The sequence below is a fragment of the Moschus berezovskii genome, chromosome 6, assembly GCF_049115385.1.
Source record: "Moschus berezovskii isolate FMDL1 chromosome 6, NW_MosBer_1.0, whole genome shotgun sequence".
In the NCBI taxonomy this organism is placed as follows: domain Eukaryota; kingdom Metazoa; phylum Chordata; class Mammalia; order Artiodactyla; family Moschidae; genus Moschus; species Moschus berezovskii.
Window position 1 is genome coordinate 111705240 of NC_142465.1, and position 26116 is coordinate 111731355.

General features: G+C 42.7%; 1 protein-coding gene and 1 long non-coding RNA gene across 11 annotated transcripts in view; one reads left to right on the top strand and one right to left on the bottom strand.

The window, feature by feature from the left end:
* ERC1 (ELKS/RAB6-interacting/CAST family member 1) overlaps positions 1-26116 on the top strand; it is a 277757-nt gene that overhangs the window by 143883 nt on the left and 107758 nt on the right. For 9 of the 10 annotated variants that reach the window (XR_016037703.1, XM_055396335.2, XM_055396333.2 and 6 more), the window contains one exon: positions 12908-13068. Coding sequence is in view for 9 of the 10 variants with exons in the window: in XM_055396335.2 (XP_055252310.1) it covers positions 12908-13068 (161 nt within the window). In the remaining variant the exon portion in view is untranslated. Of the gene's footprint in view, positions 1-5418; positions 7760-12907; positions 13069-26116 lie in introns of those variants that run through there. The other variant, XM_088837445.1, reaches the window with a different exon arrangement.
* Positions 552-5219, bottom strand: LOC148777728 (uncharacterized). The gene is made up of 3 exons (XR_016037704.1): positions 5085-5219; positions 4754-4866; positions 552-688 (listed from the first exon to the last, which is right to left on the bottom strand). It is a non-coding gene; the product is annotated as an uncharacterized LOC148777728 (long non-coding RNA).

Consider the following 26116-nt stretch of genomic DNA (forward strand, 5'->3'; position numbering starts at 1 on the left):
AGGGAAACCATCGTGCTCGGTGGCTAAGAAGTGGGCTCTCGAGCTAGATGCCTTGGTTGGAATTATGGATCCACCACTTACAGATTGTGACCTCAAGTGAGTTGCTTTCCCTCAGCTCCTTGAGCGGTCAGAGAAGGGCACTGGTGTGTACGTAGTGCTGCGAAGGTGCTGACGTAACGTGGCACACCTGCCACGTCAGGAGAGGCTGTGTGTATGCAGCACTTAGAGACAGGTAGTCAGTAGACATCTGCAACCTTGACACTTCTCTTGTCTCCACCATGGCCTTTGACAGCCCCCTAGGGAGGACTGGTCCCACCAGTCCAACGCTGCAAAGAAACTTAGACTCCATAGACCCTACCTGGTTGATCTGGCAACAGTGATGACATGCTTAAGTAACCATTTTCATACACAACGCTTCGTACAAGTTTTCATCCTTGTCACTTGAGGAAATCCTTGTCCGCTCCCCTCACCTGGCCTGGAATTTGTAGCGTCTCATCAGCTGAGGCCGCCACAGCCTACTAACAGGCAGGCCATGTGGTCATCATTCCGGCCACCGGATTCTTCATTCTCCGAGAGCATGTCCTAGGTCAGTGCAGCAGAGTAGTCTGTCCATAATTTTCCAATTTACTTTGAGGTTTTCCTCTTGAAGATAGTTTGGACATTTTTAGTAAATGACTAGAAATGTATGCTGTGAAATAATGGGGAAATAAATATGAGATGTCGTATGAGTTAGTGCTTTCAAACTGTGGTGCCAGAGAAGACTCTTGAGAGTCCCTTGAACAGCAAAGACAGTCAGTCCTAAAGGAGATCAACCTTTAAATTACTCATTGGAAGGACTGATGCTGAAGCTGAAGCTCCAATGCTTTGGCTACCTCATGGGAGGAGCCTACTCATTGGAAGACTCTGATGCTGGGAAAGATTGAAGGCAAAAGGAGAAGGGAGCAGCAGAGGATGAGATAGTTGGCATCACTGACTCAATGGACATGAGTTTGAACAAACTCCAGGGTAGGGGTTTGTGAAGTGAAGGACAGGGAAGCCTGGCGTGCTACAGAGAGTCGGACACAACTGAGCAGCTGAACAACAACAATGTAGGAAAGTTTGGTTGTCAGCAATGTAAACTGTGCTTTTAAAGCAGTTCACTGATTTCTGCAGACTTCATCATTTTTCATCAGTGCAAAGACTGAAGATGCTGTTGTCATGAAACATTTTATTGATAAACATATGGAAGCTACGTGTTTAACATTCAAGGGTCTGAGGAGATGTGACAGTTGAATTCGCAGCCATGATCTCTTCGCCGTGTGTAATCATTCCAGTATTTAAATTAGGCTCCTTTAAGATGCACCTAGTAAGTTTCATTGTAGATGGTTGCTCTGGTGTCAGAGAGTTCGGGTCTCCTTTGTTATGGTGACTGGTTATGAAATGAGGCACTTGACAGACTGAAGTGAGACTGCTGGAAATACGTCATGTCTGCCTTCATGATGACAGCTGGCTATAAGACAAACCCCACCAGAGCCTCTCTGCAGTTGACAGGGGACTTCAAAGGCCACCAGTGCTGCCACTTCAAAGGAGGGTCCTGCCATCTCTGGCTGGTTGAAAGAAGCAGTTAAACGGCCATTCCCAGCCGTAGCCGAAACCTCTGTGTTTAGACTTCTCCTTTTGATCTTAGAGAGATGTATGAAATGCGTGTTAAGTTAAAGGAATGATACAGTCTGCAGTGATGGCAACCCAATATTATTCTGCATTTCAATCCACTTATTAGTGGAAATCATCCAAACATGTTCAAATAACAGCAAGTCTAAAGACTCAAGTGTCTCAGACAACGAACATTCAAAAGAGTTGAAACTGTTTGAATGCTGTAGTCACCTTCACAAATGCAGAATAAGTCAGATGTAAGTTAAAATGAAACTCTCATTGTGTTTTAAAAACTGTCTTTCAGTCTCTCCTTGTGATTTTTATCCCCCTTTAGTTAGAAACTAGTTCTGAATGTTGATAGTAAGAATGAGAGACAGCAGTAACCTATGACTCAAGGCTGATTTGCATGGTTTAAACTGACATTTCTCTATATTTACTAACTCTGTACTTAAAAACTTAAGTTTGTTCTATTTAAAATCTTATCCAGTTATGCTGGATACACTTTTGAAATAATTAATCTTTGTATCATTATTGAACAAGCAAGCAGAGATCTCAATTTTAATAAAACTTGTATTAGCAGATCAGAATCCTAACAAGCATCTTTATGATTAAGGAAAAAAGGCAGCAATGTGAATTCTTCCAGTTATTAATAGAATGCCATGACCTTTTGTTATTTATAGGGTTCCCCTTTTACCATATGTATTGTAGAAGGGTTAAACTAAGAAACCCTCAAATTATTCCACTCTGAGCTTCTGTTTTCTTAGTTTCTTCCTACATAAAATGAATAGTTTAGACTTGCTAGAAGCTTGGGCCAGTATAACTTCCTCTCTAGTTTTGCCAGATGGGGTCAGTAGACAACAGCTAAAGAAATTAGAAAGGAAAACTGAAGCCCCCAGGAAATAACCACATGTGATGGTTATGATCCCCCCCAAAAAATCCCTATATTCATCAGTAATTTGTAAAGTAATTATTAAAAAGAAATTAAGAATCACTTTAATTCGTGAAGTAATTTTTTAAAAGACTTCTGTTTGTCTTTCTCTGTTCCTGTCCTCCTTTTAGAAGCTTTCTGATAAAATAGTGCATGCTTATATTGTTCTGCAACTTCAGGAAATATCTGTTTCTGAATTTCAGCTTGATTTTTTTTCTTTTTCAACAAAAAGACCACATCTGCGTTTTCAGAAGTTAAATGAAAATAGTGACTGCAGTGGAGAAGGAATAAAACTTTGGCATGCCTCATGTTGAGCCCAGAGTTGAGGGCTGCAGTCTGTAGATACTGGATTTCCAAGTAGGCGGTTTTTACGCTTGTGTCCACCACGTGTGACTGCTGCTGTACTGGGAGGTGCTTGTGGAATCTACCTGGCAGGTCTGTGACAGATCCGTTTGCTTGTACTGAGTTCTCGGGGTGTTTGGCCCTTACCGTGAATTCTTCTCCTGAGCAGTCTGATAAACTGAGTTATTGACGACAGAGGCAGTCATCCAAAATGCAGACAAAGGTACAGTCGTGGGAGCCAGATGGCTTCCCGCTGGTGTTTATATGCAGTTTATGTTCCCCTTGGCTGCGCCTTCCTGGATGTTTTTAATGAAACCTATTTTCCTAGAGAAATTTGCACAGCGGGGCTGGTCTTGCACAGTATAGAGTCCTCGTGTGTGTGTGTGTGGTGTGGCCCAGGCTCTGCCTCGGTGCTCACGGGTCTCTTCCTGTGGCCTCCACCCTCTTGAGTGAATGAAGGTGTGCAGGGCTCTGAGCCAGAATCAGGTGACACGGGTGCTGTGTCGTCTTCTGTTTATTAGCGGTAATGGAGGGCAGGGCTGCTAGTGCCTCTAGGCCTCTGTGCTCTCACCTGTGTGGAGTCAGTTATCACCCCCACATGTGTTCTGGTTTTCTGTTGAGCCTCATTTATTATGGCCAGACCAGAACAATCCTGTATAGTGTGTTTGAGTGTGTGCATGCTCACGTGTGAGTTCCTTCTTCATGTCCTTGGGTTGCCAGACATTAAATCTCACACTTTTACTTTTCTCCTTTAGCTAATAATAAACTTTTTATACAGACAGACAACTGTCTTTTGCCAATATTTTCTTTGTAACCATTTTTCAAGAGTTATATTGAAATAATGTTTTCTCCACAACATGTATCTCTAATTAATGAAGTAGCACTTTTTACTTCTAGGTAGCTGTTTGTTTTTTTAGCTGTGCAAATGACAAGGATTAAAATTTCCAGTTGAAATGTCAGTAATTTTTTGTTTTTATTGGTGAAAACTTAAGGAAACAGTCTGAAACTGTTTCTTGCAGATTATCCATTTGACCTTAGAGGAGGGGCTCTAGCCCTAAATGCTCTGACTCCATGCTAGGAAGAGGACTGCTGTTTTCTGTAATAAAGTTGAATTAAGGTTTTCTGCCTTTTCTGTGCAGTGATCATATAAATTTTTAAATTTATTTTTAATTTGAGGATAATTGCTTTACAATGTCGTGTTAGTTTCTGCTGTACAGCAAAGTAAATCAGCTATAGGTATACATATATCCCCTCCCTCCTGAGCCTCCCACCCCTCTCGGCCATCACAGAGCGCCGAGCTGAGCTCCCTGTGCTGTGCAGCAGCTTCCCACTAGCTCTCTTTTTACATATGGCAGTGTCTGTATGTCAGTGCTCTCCCAATTCGTTCCATCCTCCGCTTCCCCTGCTGGGGCCACAAGTCCCTTCTCTGTGTCTGTGTCTCTGTTCCTGCCCCGCAGATAAGTTCATCAGTGTCACTTGTTTAGGTTCTTTACATATGTGTAGCCAACTAACTTTAAGGAAATGTCTTCGCAAAACCTAGACAGCTTGCACAGCCCTCCTAGCGTCTTCTGCATCCTGGTGTGTTCTGTATCTATTCCCAGGTGGCTCAAGTGGTAAAGAATCCACTTGGAGCACAGGAGACCCGGGTTCAATCCCTGGGTCAGAAAGAGCCCCTGGAGAAGGGAATGGCTCCCCACTCCAGTACCCTTGCCTGGAGAATTCCATGGACAGAGGAGCCTGGCGGGCTACAGTCCATGGGGTCACAAAGAGTCCGACTCAACTGAGCGACTGACATTTTCACTTTGACTTTCCAGCGATGCACAAAAAAATTCTTTTCAGGAGAGAACTTACCAGAGCTCGAAGTTCAAGGAGCAGTCTTGTCCTGCTTCTTTTTGTGTTTCTTTTCCTGAGTTAACTCACCCAGGTGCAGAAGAGGTAAAATGATGGTTGCCACATCTTCTTCACTGGAGAAAGAAAATGTAATGTCATCTAGATTGTTTCTGCCCTCCTTTCTGACAGGTGTAGAAGAGGAGCCATGCAGTTTATGTGGACCCAGGAAATTATTAATCTTATATTTTACTTGATTCTGGCACAAGCTATTTGTTGCTAAAATAAGAAGTTTTTAGGAGAAGTTAATCAAGTAATGGTCTCCCCCCCAAAAAAAAAAGTTTTCAGTGCTTACTTCAGATGTTGAGCTCTGAGTTTTGATGTCGTGTTACCAGGAAATCACCTAAATAGAATCGATCATGAGATAAACATGGGCCCCTCCACAGCCTCTTTCCAGCCTCTGTGACTCAGAAGATGGCAGTCCTCCCGGCAGGGGGGCGTTTCCGCTTTGCTTTGATAACCTGCACCCACGTTTCATTGATGTCTGAGTTTTCAGGTTCCACAGTGGAGTAATGAGTACTTAATATAGGATTTATCTACCCACGCCCTCTGCGAAAATTGAGACGTCTTGAGAAAGAAGCATTTCTTTCACGTTGTTGTGTTTCCACTCTTTTCAAATTTATCTCCAGTTGAAGATGTGTCAGCCACAGCATGCTATTCCTGGAAATGTAAAGGCAGCCGCCAGCGGAGGGGCACAGCCAGTCAACCTGAATCTCGTTCCTCGGCGAGTCGGCCTTAACTCTGCAGGTGTTCGGGAGCCACATGCAGCATCAGACATTATGGAACATTATGGAACAGCCTATTTTGAAGGACATTAAAAAAATTTTTTTTTGTACATTTCTTACCCATGGGAGCACATTAACTATTTAAAGTGTCGTTTGCTGATTTTTAAAATATATATCTATATATATTTTTAAACACATGTTCCTGCACTGGGTTGTAATTGGGACATGTGAGCTCTAGCCCTCTGGCCAATGATCAAACCTGGGTTTACTGCGTTGGGAGCATGGAGTCTAAGCCAGTGGACCACCAGGGGAGTCTCATCATTTGCTGATTTTATTTGGCACCGTTGAACGTCGGAGAAATCCAGCAGTGTATCAGAAGGCAGGAAATCAAGGGATTCCCCGAGCCAAGCGGTAGTTTCTGCAGTTTCTCCTTTGTCTGTGACTTGTGCTAAGGTTTGGGTTCCTTATAGTGTCAGGAGGGTAACAGACAGCAGTGGTATCTGACAGTTCCCAGGTTTAACGCACTGCTTAATTCAGTGCTCTTTGTTACCATTAGGTCACCTCAAGAATCACTTATATCTTATTTTCAATAAACAGAATAGGAAGTTATAACTAATGCTATCATATAAATCATGTGCATTTAAATGGAAACTAAACAAAACTTTTAAGTTCCTATTTTGGTAGCATCTGATTCATTTTGAAGTGCCTGTCCTCTTTAGGGAACCTAGTGGAGTTAGTTTTACTGTTCCTCTCATCTTGGATTTTACCAGACCCCGCCTCCCTCAGCCCCTGATCATCTGAGCTCTGCTCCATCACCCCCACACTGTTCAGGGCTTTCTTGCCTTAACCTAGCTCTTCAGCTCCTCTTTTCCCTTTTATGTTTCCTACTAGATCACCAGAGTTTACAGGTTCATGTCTCTTCCATTCTTAGTTTACCTCTCGAGCTACTTTCACCTTCTTTGCCTGTTAATCTGGCTTTTCCCCTGGGAGCTCCCGACAACCCTTTCTGGTGATCATGGCCATTGTTTAGTCGCCAAGTTGTATCTAATGCTTTGCAACCCTGTGGACAGCGGCCCACCAGGCTCCTCCAACCATGGGATTCTCCAGGCAAGAATACTGGAGTGGGTTGCCATGTCCTTCTCCAGGGGATCTTCCCAACCCAGGGATCAAAACTGCGTCTCCTGAGCTGGCAGGTGGTTTCTTTACCTCTGAGCCACCTGGCAAGCCCTTCTGGTTATCAGTAAATGTTTATTCCTCACCTTGGGGTTGGAGGACGGACTCTCGGCTGTCCTGTTTCCTGTTGCCCTTCGTACCATTGTCCGTCACAGCCTTATGGGAACCTCTGCTTCCTCAGGGCTCAGGTTGTTCAGCTGTGGTGTGAAGCTTTCCCGTGAAGTGTTTCCTACCTCACTGACTTGAGCCCCCACATGGATGACCCATCTGTCTGTGCTCTCCAACTCCTGGCCCAAGAGGTCACTGCCTCCACGGCCTTTCTTCATCCCACGTCTGACATCCTTGACCTTATTGCTGCAGTCCACCTCCAACCACCTCACAGCAGCACCTTCTTCTCAGATCACACTTGCCTGTCACCTCAGCTTTCAAGGTCCCACAGCAGCTGTCTTTGTGCGTCATTAGAGCCCCTGTGTCTTTTTTCACTTTATCCTCGCCCCTCTCTGTTCAGCTTAGATTCCTTGGTCCATTGTTTTAGTCATCCTGATCTTAAGTCTAAATCCTCTTGCTCCTCTGTTTCGTCCCGTCCTTTGGTACCTTCTTGTTGCTTTGGGGAGAAAAGCCCAAACCCCTCGTGGGGCCTTCTCGATCCTTCTGTGTCTGACCGCTTCCTGCCTCTCCTGCACGTGGCCTCCCTTCTTCCCGTGTTCTCAGGGCTTTGCTTTCATCGTTTTTATCTTTTCAGACAGACATGCGCTTTCGCACTTCAGGGCTTCTAAACACACCAGGCCCAGGGGCTGGAGTGCTGTTTTCCTCCCCACCGGCCCCTTGACTTCCTTGGGGGATCTTTCCCTCAGTCCCCGCAGCATCGATGAAGGCCTCACGCTGCGAATCCTCATTCTGTGCTTCCTTACATGAATCTATCCATGATTACACATTGCTGAATGTGATTAATGAATGATTATATCTCTGTGTGGACTCTGAGCGCGAGAGCAGTTGTGAATCGTGTATGTCTGCCAAGCCCTGGCAGTATAACACAGTGCCTGGCACGTGGGGGAGGATTAAGTATCTGGATGGGGGAAGAGAAGGGGGAGAAAAGGAGGATAGAAAGATGCAGAAGTGGGCCTGGTAATGCTCCCTGGAGGGATCGTTAGATGCACTCGTGGAAAGCCATCTTAGGATGTTTTTGGATGCTGATGCCCTCCATCAGAGCAGTGTCAGCTCTGCACACCGTGGAGCCTCACTGCCTCGGTTGGAATCCCAGCTCTGCCGCTTCTGGCTGTGTGACCCGGAATAAGGCACTTAAACCCGCTAAACCCCATTCCTTCTTCTGTAGAATTGAGGATAATATTAATACCACCTCATAGGATCCTTGTGAGAATTTAATGAGACAACACATGTAAAGTGCTTGGAACATTTCAAAGGACTCAAATAGTATCAGTCACTATTATTATTATCATAATAGCTGTAACTGTTCCATATTCATAAAAGAGTGCCCTGCTGGTGTATATCTTACTAAAGAAGTACCATGTGTTGGCTAGAAGAACACACTGGGATAAAGAGCAGATTTCGTATATAAATACTAGCATAAATCTCTTGGGAATTCTGTAAATTCAGATTCTCATCTGAGTACTGATTGTGAGACACCTACAGCAGTTTGCTGGGAGAAGGCAGTGAATGTGTATGTGTGTCTGTCTCATTCATGCTTCAGTCAGGCTTCTCAGTTCAGGAGCTAGGTGACTTTTTTTTGGTGATTGTGTGGCAGAGTGAGTTTTAATCTAGAATTTTGTTGAAATCAGGAAAACAAGTGGACTTGCTGTGTGAAAATCTGACTTATCAGTGAATGCCTAACCTCTAAATAATCTTCTTTTTGTGCCCTTCCTTTTTTCTTCTGATTGTTTTCTTTTTCTCTTTGGAGACTTAGGCCGCTTATCTTCCCAAGAAATTCTAACAAGCTTTTCCAGAAGCATCCTGAAAACTGCAGACAGCATTTTGCTCTTGGTTGTGGGAAACGTGGAGACACAGCTTTGCCAGCCCCGCAGCACCCAGGCTCTTTGCTGTCCTAGGGAAACCGGCCCCTGGTGAAGCCATAACTTGTTCCCTTCTGATTCTGAGTCGAAGTTTATTAGCTTGTGATTTAAGCAAACCATCTGGTGCTGCTGGCACTGCACACTGTCTGCCTAGAGCTCCCTCCTTAATGTCTTAGTGGAGGCAGTTTAGGTTACATACTTGAATCCCTGCTCTGGTCTGGGCTTTTTTTTTTTTTTTTTTTAATGTCTTAAAACATGTGCTTTTGAAAATCGTGCTGTGCCCCGAAGCACATTTGGAAATTGTGGAGAATTTCCTCGTTGCTTGGGGTGGTGTGTATCGCTTCTTTTCTTCTGCTCAGCCTTCATTACCTTCATGTCTCAAGTGTTGTTCAGTTGCTGAGTCACGACTCCACGGCCTGCAACACGCCAGGCTCCCCTGTCCTTCACTGTCTCCTGGAGCTTGCTCACACTCACACCCATTGAGTCGGTGATGCCATCCAGCCATCTCATCCTCTGTCACTCCCTCCTCCTCCTGCCCTCAATCTTTCTCACCATCAAGGTCTTTTCCAGTGAGTCAGCCCTTTGCATCAGATGGCCAGAGTATTGGAGCTTCAGCATCAGTCCTTCCAAGAATACTCAGGACTGATCTCCTTTAGGATGGACTGGTTGGATCTCCTTGTAGTCCAAGGGACTCTCAAGAGTCTTCTCCAGCACCACAGTTCAAAAGCATTAATTCTCTGGCACTCAGACTTCTTTATGATCCAACTCTCACATCCGTACATGACTACTGTACGGTGTCTGTACCCAAAACTACATAACAACTGTTGTAAGGTGGGCATGAAATGGGATGAATGTCCGAGTGGAGACAGCTGACTGTGTTCTCTGGGACTGTGGAAAAGTAACAGAAAGTGAAGAGTTTCAGTTAGGCTTTGAAGCTGTTTCCCTGGCTTGGAGCCAGAGTATAAATCAGGTGATTAGTTGTAAGTCCTGGTTTACGGGACCATTCTTGGACTAGATGCCAAAATGCTTTAAAAGTTATTTGGATAAATGTATGATCTGAGGTGGAACTACCTTGAGGGTCTGGCACTCAAATGGATGGGAAATTAAGCAGTCCTTAAGAAAGTGATATTTTACTAACAAGCAGAATTCTGTGAGTTTAACTTTGGAATGAAAGGTAACACATGTCTGTAACCATGGCAGTCTAGATGCTGGGAAAATAATTCCAGAGAAACAATTGAGGATGGCTAATAAAATATGCATTCATACATTGTCAAGAATGTAGGACATTCTCAGGCCAGGGGGTGAATTGAGAGGGAATTCAGAGATAAGTTATTGTTAAGCTGTTGAACTTAAATGCTGGGTTTTCATCTTAGCAGGATGGAAGAAAAGGTCCATGGTAGCCTGAAGTAAAGAGTCTTAACAGACAATCAGTTCTCCCTTTTTCTAAAAAGGGTCCATGATGCCCAAAATTGGTCCTGTGAAAACACTTAGAAAATTAACTGGCCTTTGGTGAAACTGAAGAGAAGAAGAAAGAAGGCTCAGTGAGCAACTGCTGGAATGATACAGGGCTCATAAGTCCTGCAGGTGTTAAAAAGAACAGGGATATCATTGCCAGTATATTTGAAGGCTTAGGCTGAATGAACAAATGCCAAGAAAAATGAAGCTTTAGCAAAACTAGCTAAATATGAAAAAGAAAAGCTGAACAAAAAGAATTGGTAATAAAATTTTTCCCACAAATTTCAAGCCCAGAGAGTTATATTGGTGATTTTTAATAAACATGAAGGAGCAGATAATTTCATTCGTACAGTAACAATTCCAGAAACTAAAAAAGGAGGGACATGTTTTATAAGGCTGGCATAATTTCCCATCAAAACTTGACAAAGCTAATGCAGGAAAGGAAAAGTTTAGGCCTGTCTCAACCATGAACATAAATATAAAAATTCCTAAACAAAATATTGCCAGTCCGCAAGTAGTGTATGTGAAAAAGAAATGCTTGAAGTGAGGTTTATTCCAGGATTATAATACTGGTATCAGAAGATGAATTGCTGTAGTTTGGCACAGTGAAGTCCACTATTTTCACACAGTGGAATATCATACAGTCATGAGAACTACAGAGCTACAGTTTTACCCAGCAATGTAGATGAATCTCAGGGATATAACACCAGTGCTTAAAAGTATATACTATGTAATTCCATTTGTATAATGTTAAAACAAATAGACTAAACTAGAGTGTTGCAATAATGGTTACACTTTACCTAGAAAAGGGATATGAGGGTGGGGGTCCTGGTGATATTCTGGTTGTTGGTTTGCGAGCTCTTTACATAGATTTGTTCACTTAGAACTCTTCAGATTGTACATTTATTATTTGTGTGTTTTTAGCTCAATAAAGGTTTACTAAAATTTTAAGATACATAAGAGTATATGTGGAGTGGGCTTGGGGCTTTCCAGGTGGCTCAGTCGGTAAAGAATCCACCTGCAATGCAGACCTTGGTTTGATCCATGGGTTGGGAAGATCCCCTGGAGAAGACAGTGGCAACCCACTCCAGTATTCTTGCCTGGAGAATCCCATGGACAGAGGAGCCTGGTAGGCTATAGTCCACGGGGTCACAAAGAGTCAGACATGACTGAGCGACTATAACTTTCACTTTTCAGAGTGGGCTTACCTTTGTATAGAAAGAGGAGGAATAATGTATTATACATGCTTGTGTATGTATAAGGTACCCCTTCAAGTTACCTAAGAAACTGATACATAGCTTGCCTGGAGCAGTGAAAGACAGGATATGAATTAAACTGATAATGCGGAGTCATCTTTATTGACAGTCTTCAAATAGGCAAAGCATTTTTGTTGTAAAGCTTGCAGATGTGTGAGTACATATCCAAGGAGATCTGCATAATAACAGAAGTCTCAGAGCAGGTGGGACAGTCAGGATGCTATTACCTGAGAACAGTAACTTGACCACTTCTGAAAAGATACTCAAAGTAATTCAAGCGCCAGCAAACTAAATGTATCTGTTTACTGTTGGTTTTTAACAGCTATTTGTTGTTGTCTCAGTCGTGTCCGACTCCTTGTGACCCCATGGACTGCTCACGCCAGGCTTCTCTGTCCTTCACCGTCTCCCAGAGCTTGAGCAAACTCATGTCCATTGAGTCAGTGATGCCATCCAACTGTCTCATCCTCTGTCGTCCCCTTCTGCTCTCGTCCTCAATCTTTCCCAGCATCAGGGTCTTTTCCAGTGAGTCTGCTGTTACCAGACTACTTACACTCACCTTTACCTCTGAAAAGGACTGTATTGATAACCAAGATTATTTCTTGTCAGTAATCTTCTGATTGGTCTACTTGGCTGTTTGGTTATCTTGCTGAGGTCGCTTTTAGGTGATAATAGATACTTTTTGTCTGCATATTTTGGCCTCTGAATTAAGGTGAACTTGTTTGTTTAAATAATTCTAGTTTTTGGAACCACGTGTGGAAAGAACTGATAAAGTGCTGACCTTGCTCTCCCCGTTTCTTGTTTCTTCTCAGCATCTGTCCTCTTTCTCTCTGGTGTGTTTACAGGTCTTTCTCAAGCATCCTATCTCTCCTCCATCTGGTCATAGAGATACATTTCTTCTTTTCTTCCTGCCTTTCTTGAGAAAACTCTACCTACCTGGCTTTAGAGCGGGAAATTATCTGATTGAATTCTAGCTGCTTCTTTAACTTGAAATTCTTGGTGATGGTATAAACAGAAGAACCTCAGTTTGAACAAATAAAAGTGACTCATTTGTGTTTATTCTGCATCTGGTATCAGTCAAGTTTATGGCTTTTATGTCCTAAAACCCTTCTAGAAATGTTTATTATGATTTTGGTCCTTATATTTTTATCTGCATTATAGTGTTATTTCCATGGAAGTTTCTGGACTGTTTCCAAGTAAGTTCCTTTAAAGGGGTTGTCTGTGGCAGAGTGTTACTTCTCGAACTGATGCTTTTGCATTTAATCAAAAAGAAAATGAAGTTCTTCCTGTCCTGCAGTGAAAACGATTAAGAGCGGCCATGAGAGCCGTAGTTCTTTACCTGCCATGTGTGTGTGATACAGCGAGAGAGCAGGATTTCCGACGTGTGTGTCTTGTGTTGTGGGCCCAGGCGTTGCCCACTGCCCAGCTCCTCTGACTGTCTGCTACCTGGGCTCTCAGTTTCTGTCTTTTCCACGTCTCTCGCAGGTGGAGGAGTTACTGATGGCCATGGAGAAGGTGAAGCAGGAGCTGGAGTCCATGAAGGCGAAGCTGTCCTCCACGCAGCAGTCACTGGCCGAGAAGGAAACGCATCTGACCAACCTCCGGGCTGAGAGAAGGAAGCACTTGGAGGAAGTCCTGGAAATGAAGTAAGTATTTTTACCGTGTTCTCCACTCGCCGGCAGTGCTGGTCCTCGTCACTTTCACCTTCTGGCCGTCGGCTGCCCTGACCCACTTAAGGCTAACCTGCTCCTTAGATTTGGGGCAAATCCTGGTCAAATAGAAAGAGGTTTTGCCTCCTACTCGTTGAAAAATAAGCCCTCCAGAGTATGTATCTGTGTCCAGTTGTATCTCTGAAACTCCTAAAACCTTCTGCTAAGTTTAGACAAGTTGTTGTTCCTGAGGTCTCATGACGGCTGCGCAATTTTAAAACTATTTTTTATTGTAAACATTTCCAGAGGTTCACAAAAGTAGAGACAGTAGTGTCATGAACCTCCTCATACCACCCGGATATGTAATCATTAATATTTGCCAGTCTCCGGTCAGTTTCTACAATGTTGCCACTTTTTTGTTTGTTTTGGCCACGTCAGGTGGCATGCAGGATCTTAGTTCCCCAGCAAGGGATCAAACTTATGCCCCCTGCAGTGGAAGCACGGACTGTTAACCACTGGAATGCCAGGGAAGTCCCCCAAATTGTCAATTTTAACAGAACCTTTTTTTACCTACTTTTCCCTCCTCTTGTGGCTCTGAGATGGTCTGTGTGAAGCCGCAGACATTTGCTACATGGGATACAGCTGCTGTTGCTCTGTGATTCTAAGGAGTCTTGGTTTCCTACTGTCTCGAACTGGTGTGTCTCTCTTGAGTCCCCTTAAGACTTTCTCCATCACTGTTCCCAGCCCCCAGCCCCGGGTGATTGTCCTGCTCTCATTTTCCTGAAACCAAGGCTCTTCTGGGACCTCTCGGCCACCTTCGTGACCTCTGCAGTTGCCCGCGATCTTGTTGTCTTCTCTTCTGACCCAGGGGAGACACTGTCCTTCAGTAGGCTACCTGCCTGCTTCTATCACAGGTTTAAACTCCAGTTCCCTCTTCTGCAGTCTTTCTCTGTTCATTTTCTTTCACATAGTCTTTGCTCACTCTTGGTTCCTTCTCTGCCTAAATCCACAATCTCCTTGACCTAAAGTAAATAGACGTTCTGAGCCCAGCCAGTGCTTTAAGCTGACATCGTCTCTTCTTTCCTCCTACTTTGAACCATCAGTAAATGTTGACTGTGAGAGTTCAGAGAAGCTGAGGGTCTGCTGTGACACCTCAGTGTGCGTTTTCATGGGGCGTGATTGTTGTGATGTCACAACAGGGGCCAGGAGTTGAGGAAACAGGTGATGAAAGTTGAACACTTTCCCATTGCGAAGGGAAGGACCCAAAGATACCCACTTCAGTCCCTTTGTTCATTATTATATTGGAGAGCCTAGTTCTGCAGTACATCAGGAAATAATAAAATTCAGAAGGAAGTAGCAGAACTGTCTTTATTCTCTGACAGTATGATCATCAAGCACCACATAAAAATCAGTCGTTTTTCTCTATGTTCACAACCAGCTAATGGAAACTGAAATTTTAGGAAATGTTATTTACGATGACATCAAAATGCATAAAGCACTGCGGAATAAATTTAACAGAAGTGGCACAAGATGTCTACATAGGAAACCACAAAATATTACTGAGAGAAAATAAAAAGTATCTAAACATATATAGGGATATATCTATATGATTTGAATTATTCCAAGTTTAAGCTGCCCATTTCCCCCAAGTTCATTTATTATTGCAGCACAATCCCAGTCAGTGTCGCAGGGAGCTTTTTGTAGGAACTCACAAAACTAGAATTTTAAATTTACATTGAATTGCGGTGGATCTAGCCAAAAAGAACAGAGTCAGAAGACTTTTACTGCCTGACTTGTCATCTTGGTATACAGTCAGTAATAAAAAGTGTGGAAGGGTGTGAAGGCTGACACACAGAACGGGGAAGAATAGAGAATATATTACAGACCCACTGGTACACGGCCACAGGCACCAGTGTGATTTCACGGGAAATACTAAATGATGCAGATACAGCTCAGTGCTGTGTGGCAGCCTGGGTGGGAGGGGGTTTGGGGGGGGAGAATGGATACATGTGTACGTATGGCTGAGTCCCTTGGCCGTTCACTTGAAACTTTCACAACATTGTTAATCAGCCATACTCCAATACAAAATAAAAAATTAAAAAAATAAATGATGCAGATACAACTGAATGTCCGTAGGGTAAAGTGAGGTAGGGACCTCATACATATGCAGAAATTAATTCAAAGTGAATCATAGACCTAAACATAAAAGGAAGAACTATAGACTTCTGGAAGAAAGTGGGAAACTTTGGGACAGTCAAAAACTTTTCATCAGTACATATAATATACTAACCATAAAAGAAAAAAATTGATCAGTTGCACATCATCAGAATTAAAGGCTATTCTTCAACATATACCATTAAGGAAATGAATGATTAAGGTATAAGGTATTTACGTGAAAAGGATTTTCATATGTAACTTTGCAGATGATCGTTAAATTTCTATGCTATTTTGTCTATTTCTCTAGGATTTACCCCTTTGTGTTAGTCATTGATTTGTAAACTTTGTCACCTTCCTCTCTACTCCTGACATTCGGAAGTGTTGCTCATCTTGAATTCTGAGCAGCAAGCACAGTACCCAGCATATTGGCGCTCAGTAAATATTCTTTGAATTGTGCCGAATTACTCTCCCATTGTGTGTTCTAAGAGGATTTGTAACCAGATCACTGATGGTTTTAAACAGCCTTCATATTGTTTGTTCTTTCTGCACCTTAAACCTTTAAGACAGATGGAACGTTTTTTAGATCCAGAGTTCTTCTTTTCTCTCCGGCTTAATATTCTAGGATGCTATTTGGTTAGGGTGCCTGTTAGGATAGGAGCAGTTGTCAAGGAAACATCTGTAACGCACACCTCGAGTTTATACCAGAGTCACTGTCGGGGACAGGTGAGCCCCTCCTCTTAGCAGCGGGTGTCTTTGCTGTGCGTGCGAAAGCAGTTATGGCTTACTTCATTCTGTTTCTTCTTTGCCTTTTCTTCCACATAATGACATTCTCCCAGGATCCGTGCACGTTGGTATAATTTTCCACGAAGAATTAAGTTATTTCTTCTCAATGTTTGTGGCCATGCGTTGTTTGATTAGAGATTGATTTGTTGGTCTCCAGAGTAGGGTGGTTACTGCCTAGCAGAGACAAGCAGTTTGATCTTGAGATTAAGCTTAGCTTCATGGATGGGGCAGCGTACACCTCTGCAGTGACCCTTCCAGAACACAGCTGCCCGCTTGGGCTCGGGGGTTGGGATCACTTTGGTGTTGTCTCTCAAGCTCACAGCATTCCAGACAGACCACAGTCCTGTTGGTCTTCCTTGTCTTCAGCCACATCCACCCTGCACACCTTCCTTCTCTCTCACAACTTTTTGTTTTTATCATCTTGTCTTGCTTGTTTATATTTCCTATGTGTTTGCATTTTCTTAGCTCCCTTATAAAATATTTATAATCCTCGAATGTGTCTTAATTGCCTTTATCCAGTGTTCCAAATCTGGAATTGACAGTTAACGTTATGAAAAGAGACAGTAAAAACAGGACAGTTCTCTCATAAAAGTGTGATTGATTCATTCCAAAAATATCTTACACATTGGAGAAATATTCATGATACAATGTTAAGTAAAAAAAAAAATGCAGAACCCACACCATAAAACTGATTTTTCTGTGCATATGTGGGTGTATTTTTAACAAAAATAATAATAAAAACCGGGGAGAATAATCATTAAAATGTTGAAAGTGCTCATCTTTGAATGGTGGAAATATGGATCTTCTTTCTTTCTCATACTCGTTGCATTTTCTGATTTTTCCATAATAAGCATGTATTAGTCTTAGATACGGAGAAGGCAATGGCAAGCCACTCCAGTACTATTGCCTAGAAAATCCCATGGATGGAGGAGCCTGGTGGGCTGCAGTCCGTGGGGTCGCTAAGGGTTGGACACGACTGAGCGACTTCAGTTTCTCTTTTCACTTTCACACATTGGAGAAGGAAATGGCAACCCACTCCAGTGTTCTTGCCTGGAGAATCCCAGGCACGGGGGAGCCTGGTGGGCTTCCGTCTATGGGGTCACACAGAGTCGGACACGACTGAAGTGACTTAGCAGCAAGCATGTATTAGTCTTAGATACGGAGAAGGCAATGGCAAGCCACTCCAGTACTATTGCCTAGAAAATCCCATGGATGGAGGAGCCTGGTAGGCTGCAGTCCATGGGGTCGCTAAGGGTCGGACACGACTGAGCGACTTCACTTTCACTTTTCACTTTCCACTTTCACACATTGGAGAAGGAAATGGCAACCCACTCCAGTGTTCTTGCCTGGAGAATCCCAGGGACGGAGGAGCCTGGTGGGCTTCCGTCTATGGGGTCACACAGAGTCGGACACGACTGAAGTGACTTAGCAGCAGCAGCAGCAGCAGTCTTAGATAAAATATGGCTGTCCATTGGGACAGAACAGGGGTAGTATGGTTGATTCAGATGTGTGTATGGATATTATTTATTTACTTTTTAGAAAAAGAATCAAGCTCTCTATGCATTGGTGTGTGTGTGTGTGTGTGTGTGTGTGTGTGTGTGAAAGGCAGATATTTTTATAGAATTGTATTTGTTTTTGGTTTTATTAAGGTTTTGTTTCCTGAAAGCCTAAAATACCTGAAATGTATTATGTGAAGAGAGTTTTTCATTTCAGTTTTTCTCTGTGGAAAGCATGTAATATCATGCATGTAATATGGTAGGTGCCTGTGTGTGCCTGAGTCTGTTTCTGGACTCTGTACGGTTTTCCATTCACCTGTATGGCTGTGTTAGTCGGTCACTGTTTTATATACTGTTCTTTAAGTTCTGGTGTATGACAGGACAGGGCTTCTGCAGTAGCAGAAAGTAAAGAATGGTAAAGATGGTCAGATGGTAAAGAATCTGCCTGCAATACAGGAGACCCTGGTTCAATTCCTGGACAGAAGTCTCCTCAGTGTTCTTCAGTCAGAATCACCTGGAACTTTACTCTTTCATAGAAATTCTATGGTGATACTGATACCGACTAGGTTCTTCTTGAAAAAAATTCCTTTTGGGACTTTGATAAGAATTTGCATTTTTTATAGACGTAATAGGCAAAATTAGATATTTTTTATAACAGTAAGTCTTGCCATCTACTTACGTAGCCTATTTATCCATTTATGTTTTCTTCTATGACCTTCATTGGTATTTTGTGCATTTTGCCAGCAAAATTCTCACACGTCTCTATTAGATTTATTCCTAAATAGCTCATTTGCTGCTATCACGAATATGGGCACTTCTGGCTTATTTTAGCTCATGCTTGATCCCTCATTGTCATTTTCTATTTTATGGAGTGTTTTCATGAGTCTGGAGCAAGACGGAAAGGTCCTTATATGTTGGCTTAGTTAATAATATTTATCAGAAATTTAAGTTCCCATTTAAACCAAATTTATTTTCAAAATTTTGGTTTTTTCCTTCTGTCAACTTTTTTTGCCTTTTATTTTTTGTATATTTACATACTTTTCCTTCTGGAAGTCTTCAAAATCCATAACAAGGACTTTGATTGCTACTTTTTAGACAGAACATCTGTTGCAAAGTTTTTGCCATTTCTTCAGGGATGGGGTAAATTACAACTCTCTTAAACCAAAATTTTATGTGGAAGGGCAGCAAGAGGGAGTGATGAAAGATGTGCTGGCCCTTCTTCGTCTCTGTTTCTGAAATGTTGTTTTGTTCTCTTAAGTTTCTGTAAGGTGGGGAGTTGACTCTGCTTAAGAATTTTCACCTTTACCCAGACTCTGTGTGTCTTGTGGAATAGTTTATTTTTCCAGTATACTGTAAAGAAAAAAAACTTTCTGTTCCCAGCCTGCTCATGATACAGAGCTCCTGTTGCTTTGGCTCCGAGTTCCATTCTGCCTCATGATAAACACCTTCGTATCTCATTCTGTCTTAGACTCTGTGGGCTCTGGGAGCAGGCCCACAGAGGAGACTCACTGTGCTGTCCAAATGAGCCATGACAAGCATGGGAGTGGAATTCACTGCTGGGAAGTAGACCAGGTGGTATTCAGGGGGGCTAGTTGCATGTGGTAATTGCACAACCCATTTGTACGAAAGCAGAAACTAGAGGAGTGAAGCTTTCTAGCCACTAATCTCTTGGAGAGATAAGACAGTCACACTGTACCCGTGTGTTTCTATTTCTCCACATAAAATTGTGCTGGAGGACATTTCTTTTTATTTCTAGGTCTGATTTTTTTAAGTTGTTTTATTTTTATTTTGTAGGCGGGCTTAATGTGACTAAACCCCTAGTATGAAGACCCTAAGGCACCAGGGTCGAGTCATTGTGTTATTAAGTGGGTCCTCCGGCCCCTTCTGCTGGGGATAAAGCTCCACCATGATGAAGCCCCATGGCTCAGGCTGTCAGTGGTTCCAGATGTGGAAGAGGACCTCATCAGAGGGCTTCTTCACCAGAACAGATGTAGACATCCAGTTGGGCCTGTGCTAATTAAGGGAGTGTTTTCCTCCCCTCTTATTGTTGCTGCATCTGTTAGAAAGTATCCAGTTAACTGCACAACACATACAGACTTTGATGTATCCATTACATGCAAACAGTGGAAGTGCTGCAGCATGCTTGTTTTGGGGACAGTTCATCCGGGGACAGCAGGCAGATCCTTCTTACCAACCACCATTCTGGGACGCGCCTAGATGGGTCCAGAGGAAGAGCAGCCCCCAAGCCTGTGTGTCACCCACCAGGGGTCACTCACACCCATCTCTGTTGTCACAGAGACAGAGGCTATATTACCAGCGTCAGCGGTTGTCAGTGTCTTTCTATGAGACACCACCCCAACCTTACCCCACCTCCATGCCCCTGCTCTGAAGTTTTGAACAGAATGCTTTAGTGAGACTGTAGAATCACATTAGATAAGGTATTTGTTGATTTTTAGTGCTCAGGAGTTGAGGAGCACGAGCTTAGTTGTTCCATGGCATATGGGATCTTCCTGAACCAGGAACTGAACCCATATCCCCTGCATTGGCAGGCAGGTTCCCAACCACTGGACCGCCAGGGAGGCCCCGCACGTTGGACTGTGAATGAACTGACTCTTCCTTGTAGTTCACCGGGGGTGTCATTGATGTGAAGGCCTGTCTTGGCCATAGCAGCATCTTCTCTTCCTACCATGCTTTAGCATTGGGGGCTTCCCCGTCTTGTCTTTGTTTTCACTTTTAAAGCATAAGAAAGATTCCAAAGCTGTGCTTTGTTTTTATTTTAAACTAAGACCAGAGCAGCCTTTCAGTCACCAGTCACTGGTTAGTTACGTCAGTGATTCCTTTATGCTTCCCAAGAGTTTTTATTTAAAAATGAGCATTTTTACTTGCTCTTTAGGTCAGAGGGATCATATCCCCTGTGGTATTCCTTCTCCACTCAGCTTCTTAAAGAAATGTTGTAAATAGAGGCTTTTAACTTGGACCTGTGTGTTTTATGGGTTCGATCAGAACCAAACCGTAGGCTATTAAAAAGTTCCAGGTGAAATTACTGTAGTATCCTATTGCATTCTGGGCTTCCCAGGTGGCTCAGAGGTAAAGAATCTGCTTGCCTTGCAGGAGACTTGGCCACGGGTTTGATCCCTGGGTCAGGAAGTTTCCCTGGAGAAGGAAATGGCAACCCACTCCAGTATTCTTGCCTGGAGAATTCCATGGGCAGAGGAGCCTGGTGGGCTAACGTCCTTGGGGTGGCAAAGGGTTGGATGCAACTGAGCGACTCAACAGTGACAACAGTCTTCATACTGATAGAGCTGATTAGAGTACGTGACTATGTTTGCAGCCAGGACCAAGCCTTCGTGATGTTTCTCTCCTGGATTAGAGCACAGCTGATGACTGCAGGCAGAGAGAACAGGGCGTACATTCTGTGTAGAAGGCAGGAGAGCAGAAGGATTGAAAGGAGCCTGTTTCTCTCCCTCTTCAAAACTTGCCAATCAGATAACTCTCATGGGAGTGAGGCTGGGAGCCGAGGGGCAGACGTGGAAAATGAGGAATGTTATCCTGGGAGGAGGGGGAAACGTTTCACAGGGATTCAGAAGGCTCATAATCAAGTTGGTGTTTCATAAATTCTAGCAGTCGGGTGTCTTTCCTGGTGTGAACTTTGAGGATAGACACACAGGGTCAGAATCCTGCCTTCTCACTTAAGTGTGCTCGCTTGGGCAACCTGGGATTTCCAGGAGCCCTAAAACAGATACAACTGCATTCCAAGAAAAAGGGACCACTGACTTCTCTTCCCTGTTCCGTTCATACGGTGTTAAATATATTCACGTTTGCTCTTCTCAAACTGCAGTGGAGTTAGGGGGCATGAGACCTACCTTGGTTGAGCAATAGTTACTCTGATAGCGTATTTCTATCAGTCTGTCCCTGCGTTTGATGGTTTCTGGGAAGTTGTAGCTAGTAGAGCAGTTGTTGTTGTCCAGTTGCTAAATCTTGTCCAGCTCTTTGTGAACCTGTGGACTATAGCATGCCAGGCTCCTCTGTCCTCCACTGTCTCCCAGAGTTTCCTCAGATTCATGTCCATTGAGTCAGTGATACTGTCTAGCCATCTCATCCTCTGTCGCCCCCTTCTCCTCCTGCCTTCAGTCTTTCCCAGCATCAGGGCCTTTTCCGATGAGTCAGCTCTTCATATCAGGTGGCCAAAATATTGGAACTTCAACATCAGTCCTTCCAATGAATATTCAGGGTTGACTTCCTTTAGGATTGACTGGTTGGATCTCATTGCAGTCCAAAGACTGGTACATAATGCTTAGTCCAGCTTATTAAATTATGCCATGTTAGTATATATACAGCCCACCTTTTTCATTACAAAAAAGTGGTGCAATATCTTGGCTTATTTTTCATAAACATACTCAACAGTGGAACAGTTTTTCCAGTAAGTGTTTCAGTTAGTTCCTACTTATCCCATCCTCTCCTCTCTCTCCCTCACTCTCTCTTCTTCCTTCCTAGTCTTTGTTTCTTTCTTCTGTTTTAATAAACATCTATAATAATACCTGTGTTTCAGGAACCGTACTGGATCAATGTAATTTTGAACAAGATATATTCAGTCCCTTTATCTAATATTCTGTTGATAAGAGGGCATGTTAAGCAGGTAGGAATTTAGTCATGATTATAGTATCTAATTAACGATAAGTTTAGTATTAAATTAAAATTCCTAACAAGGAATCTGAGCTTCTCTGCAGTGAACTTCCAGGTGAGGTCGCATTTAAGACCGGAAATGGTGTCAGCACAGTGGCGACCTGGGGCACCCTAGCACTCTTCCCTCTGCCAGAAACATCAGCTTGAACGACTGTCCCGGCACAAAAATACCGTTAAAAGAGTCAAGGACTCAGCCTCTATGTGATTGAAGCACAGAAATAACAGTGCATTGGGGAGCGAAGGAGTCTTAATACATTAGTAATAGCTCCATAAGCTGGAAAACCACTGGAAATAATTGAAAGATCTGCATCGAAGAGAGACCTGAGGCATGGGTAGGAGTGCCGTCTGATGGAAAGGTACTGGAGAAGACCAGAACTTCCTAGGCAGCGGAGTCAGCATAAGGAGAGGCCCAGTGGTGGGTGGGCTGAGAGTGCTCGAGGGTCTGATACAGACCAGTGAGGTCAGTGTGCAGGGTGGGGTGGAGTATTCAGGACGCCTGAGATGGGCAAGATTTACATCACACAAGGCCTCCGAGCCCATGTCAAGGATGTTATGTGTGAAGCCTGAAGTAATTTCCTTAAATTGTAATTTTTGCCATCTTTCGTGTTCAATTTTACAATCATGACTTCATATAATGTAGTGATTGACATGGATACGCTGCTTTCTTATTTTCCCATTGAGACAGAGTCTTTGGTCTCATTTGTAATGAATGAACCAGATCCCTCGGATTACTGTTTCAGCTGCATCATGTGAAGTAGGTTGGTAACTCTCATTAGAAATCCAAGGTGGCGGTGTTTCTTGGTTCATAGAGTCAGTTGCAGAAACCTCAAATAGTTGAGCTGAGATGATCAAGCGTAAGGAATTTTTTCTGGTCATGAGATACTAAAGGCTTTATGAACTTAGAGAACAAGAGGGACGTGCCTTTTGTCTTTCTAGATATGTCTAGGAAAATAGTTTATCAGTACAATTTTTATTGTCACTTGTAATCTAAATCCATTGTTGCTTTATCAAAAGGAGTCTTTCTTTTGCCTGCACGTATCACAGGCTTTTTTCCTGTATGGGTTCTGGGTTACCAGAATTTAACATGTACAACTTATTTTAGATTAGAAATTTCTTGGAGTGGAACTATATAAGCACTATTATGGTTTCTTTTTTTTTTTTTTACTCAAAAAAAAAAAAAAAGAGTAGTTGCTTTATTGTATAGAGTTATCAATTGTCTTTCTGGCTCTTTCTCTTGAACTAATCATGCCTTTCTTCTTTCCTGTGGATACATTATATAACCAAAAGTGTTTTCAACAGCTGAATAGACTGGAATTTGATTATGTTTGAGTAATATAAAAATGTTTCCATTGACTTTGTGATTGGATTTGTAGTATGGAAAATTAAACCAGTTATTGGTTATGCTACCCAGGGTTACATAATTGCATTTTGTTTTTTGTGTCTCAGCTTGGATGTTGGATAGCATAATTTCTTCCGTTCAGTTCAGTTCAGTTCAGTTGCTCAGTCGTGTCCGACTCTTTGCGACCCCATGAATCACAGCAAGCCAGGCCTCCCTGTCCATCACCAACTCCCGGCCTTGACTAGATGGACCTTTAGCAGTGCATTTTCTTCTGTTTGTGGCTACCATTGGTATGGTTCCCTCAACAGTGGGCGTAAGCAGAACTGCTTGTCTCTGATAGGGCTGTGGTGGCATACACCATTAGAGTTTTTGTTCTGAATTTTGTACTACTGAATGCCCTTTGGTGCCTTCTGCTTGACCTCTGGTTTTAAGCAGGAAGGATGTTAGAAACAAGTGAAAGAAAGTGGTATGTTTGCTTATTGACCTCCTAACCCGTTGGGGGTGATTTTAAAATGTATTTGTTTCTCAGAGAAGAAAAGTGGTTGTTTTTAAAAATACATTTTAATCTACTTAAATACATAATTTAATATATCGACTTTGGCTGGTTGTTTCATTACTCTTTAAAAAAGTACCCCTGTCTGTTAAATCACATGCATTTTTAGGCTTGAATCATCCACCCTCTTTTTGAGTTGCTCCATTCTTTCACAGGAATTGAGTTTGGTTTTAAGCATTTCACTGTTCTTTCCCATTCACCGTCCAGATCCCATTAGTAAACAAGGGTGAGGGAGAGGGTTTGAACAGGCAGCCAGCCCTCCTGTTGAGAACAGTGTCACAGCTCCACTGTGCCCAGCAGTTCTACTCCCCAGCTTAGACGGGATTACAAGACCAGCATCAGGCCTTCAGAGGCATCCCCAACTCACCTCCCACTCCTGATTCAAACTTACAAAAAATTGAGTAGAATTTGTGTGAAGAGGATCCTAAACAGAAAAGTAGACTTATCCCATGACTGTTTCAGTGCTTTTTCCAAAATATCAAATATTCTTTCCAGGTATTGCTCTGTCTCCTTGGTTGTAGTGGTGGTCGTAGGCCTAAGCGGGTGGTGAGCATCCTTCATTCAGGTTGATGCTGAGATTACCACCCATCAGAACTTCAGCCTGCTTCCTGCACACACTCTGTTAGAAAGATGAGAAGGATACCAAAATTTAAACTCCAGAAATATGAGTCATTCACTGTAAGAGTCTTCAGAAAGTTATTTAACCTCTTTGCGCCTCTGTTTCTTCATCTGTGAGATGAGAATACCGGTACTAATAGAAAAGTGGGCAAAGAATATGAATGACTCATGAACACAATGTGAATGCAGGTGGCCAGTAACACTACGGGAAAATATTGTGTCACGTATGACAAAAGAAAATTAAAAGATGCCTTTCTCAAATATCTCACACAAAAGGACAGATATGATAATACCATTACAGTAAGAATATGTTTTAATGTATATGCAGTAAGTTATGAGTCTGACTAAGCTAGTAAGCATTCTGCAGTGAAATTGGGTTTATTTAACAGAAGCTTTAAAAGCAGACCTTTTGACTTTGCAACTCTACTTCAAGGAACTTGTCCTTAAAAACGTACGCAAGTGCACAGTGACTGGCCTACTGGACTGATAACAGGTATTTTAAACTAGTTTTTTTTTTTCTTTCTTTCATGTGGTGATTAAATCACATGGAGCTTTGTAAGACATAAATATATGATTTACTGTCAAACTTCTCTCCTTCTAGAGAAAATAAGCCACGAACATTTAGCTTATTTTCACATTACTGTTAGAAGGATAATGGCAACCGTCTCTAATGAGATTCAGATATGTAACTTTAAAAAAGAGTAATTGTGGCGGGTTTCTTTGTTCATTCATCTATTTTTGCTTTAATCTGTCCACTTGGTGGTGTCAGTTTTACCTCTTATGAAGCCTCCACGTTTTTCCAGATGAAACTTGCCTGTCGGGTTCCATGAGAGCCTATGCCTGTCTTCTGTTTCTTCTTTGGTTTTTAGAGTAAGCCGCATACTCAGAGGGTTTTCTTTAGGTTTTTAAAACTTGAAGCTGTGGCCCGTCCCAAGTTCATCCTTAGACTTTTTCCTTTCTGCGTGCTGTTCTACCTGTAAAATAGTCTGTTCATTTTATTCTTGATTTGGCATGTTGAATGATAGAAATAGATAGGAGACAGATGGTGTAATGGAGTTTACAGGAAGACAAGAACATGAATCATGGCTTCTCCTCTCATCACTTCATAAAACTGATAGCAATTATTTTATCTCTAGAAGCACAGACCCACAGTTTGGAATAGTAACTTTTTTTCTTTTTTTTTTTTTTACCCTAGTGGGCACTATTAGGGTAACTGAGGACTACTGTTAATATTAAATATATGAGAAGCCTTTTGGACCAGCTTCCGCTTAACCCGTAACCTGCTTGCCAGGTTGATCAAGGTTGTATTTTCTCTCTGCTCCAGACAGGGACTAACAGCTAAGACAGCTGTGAGACCACTCCTGACACACCCCCAAGCATTGCAGCTGACTTGCTGAGTGACTGCTAAAGTTAGTT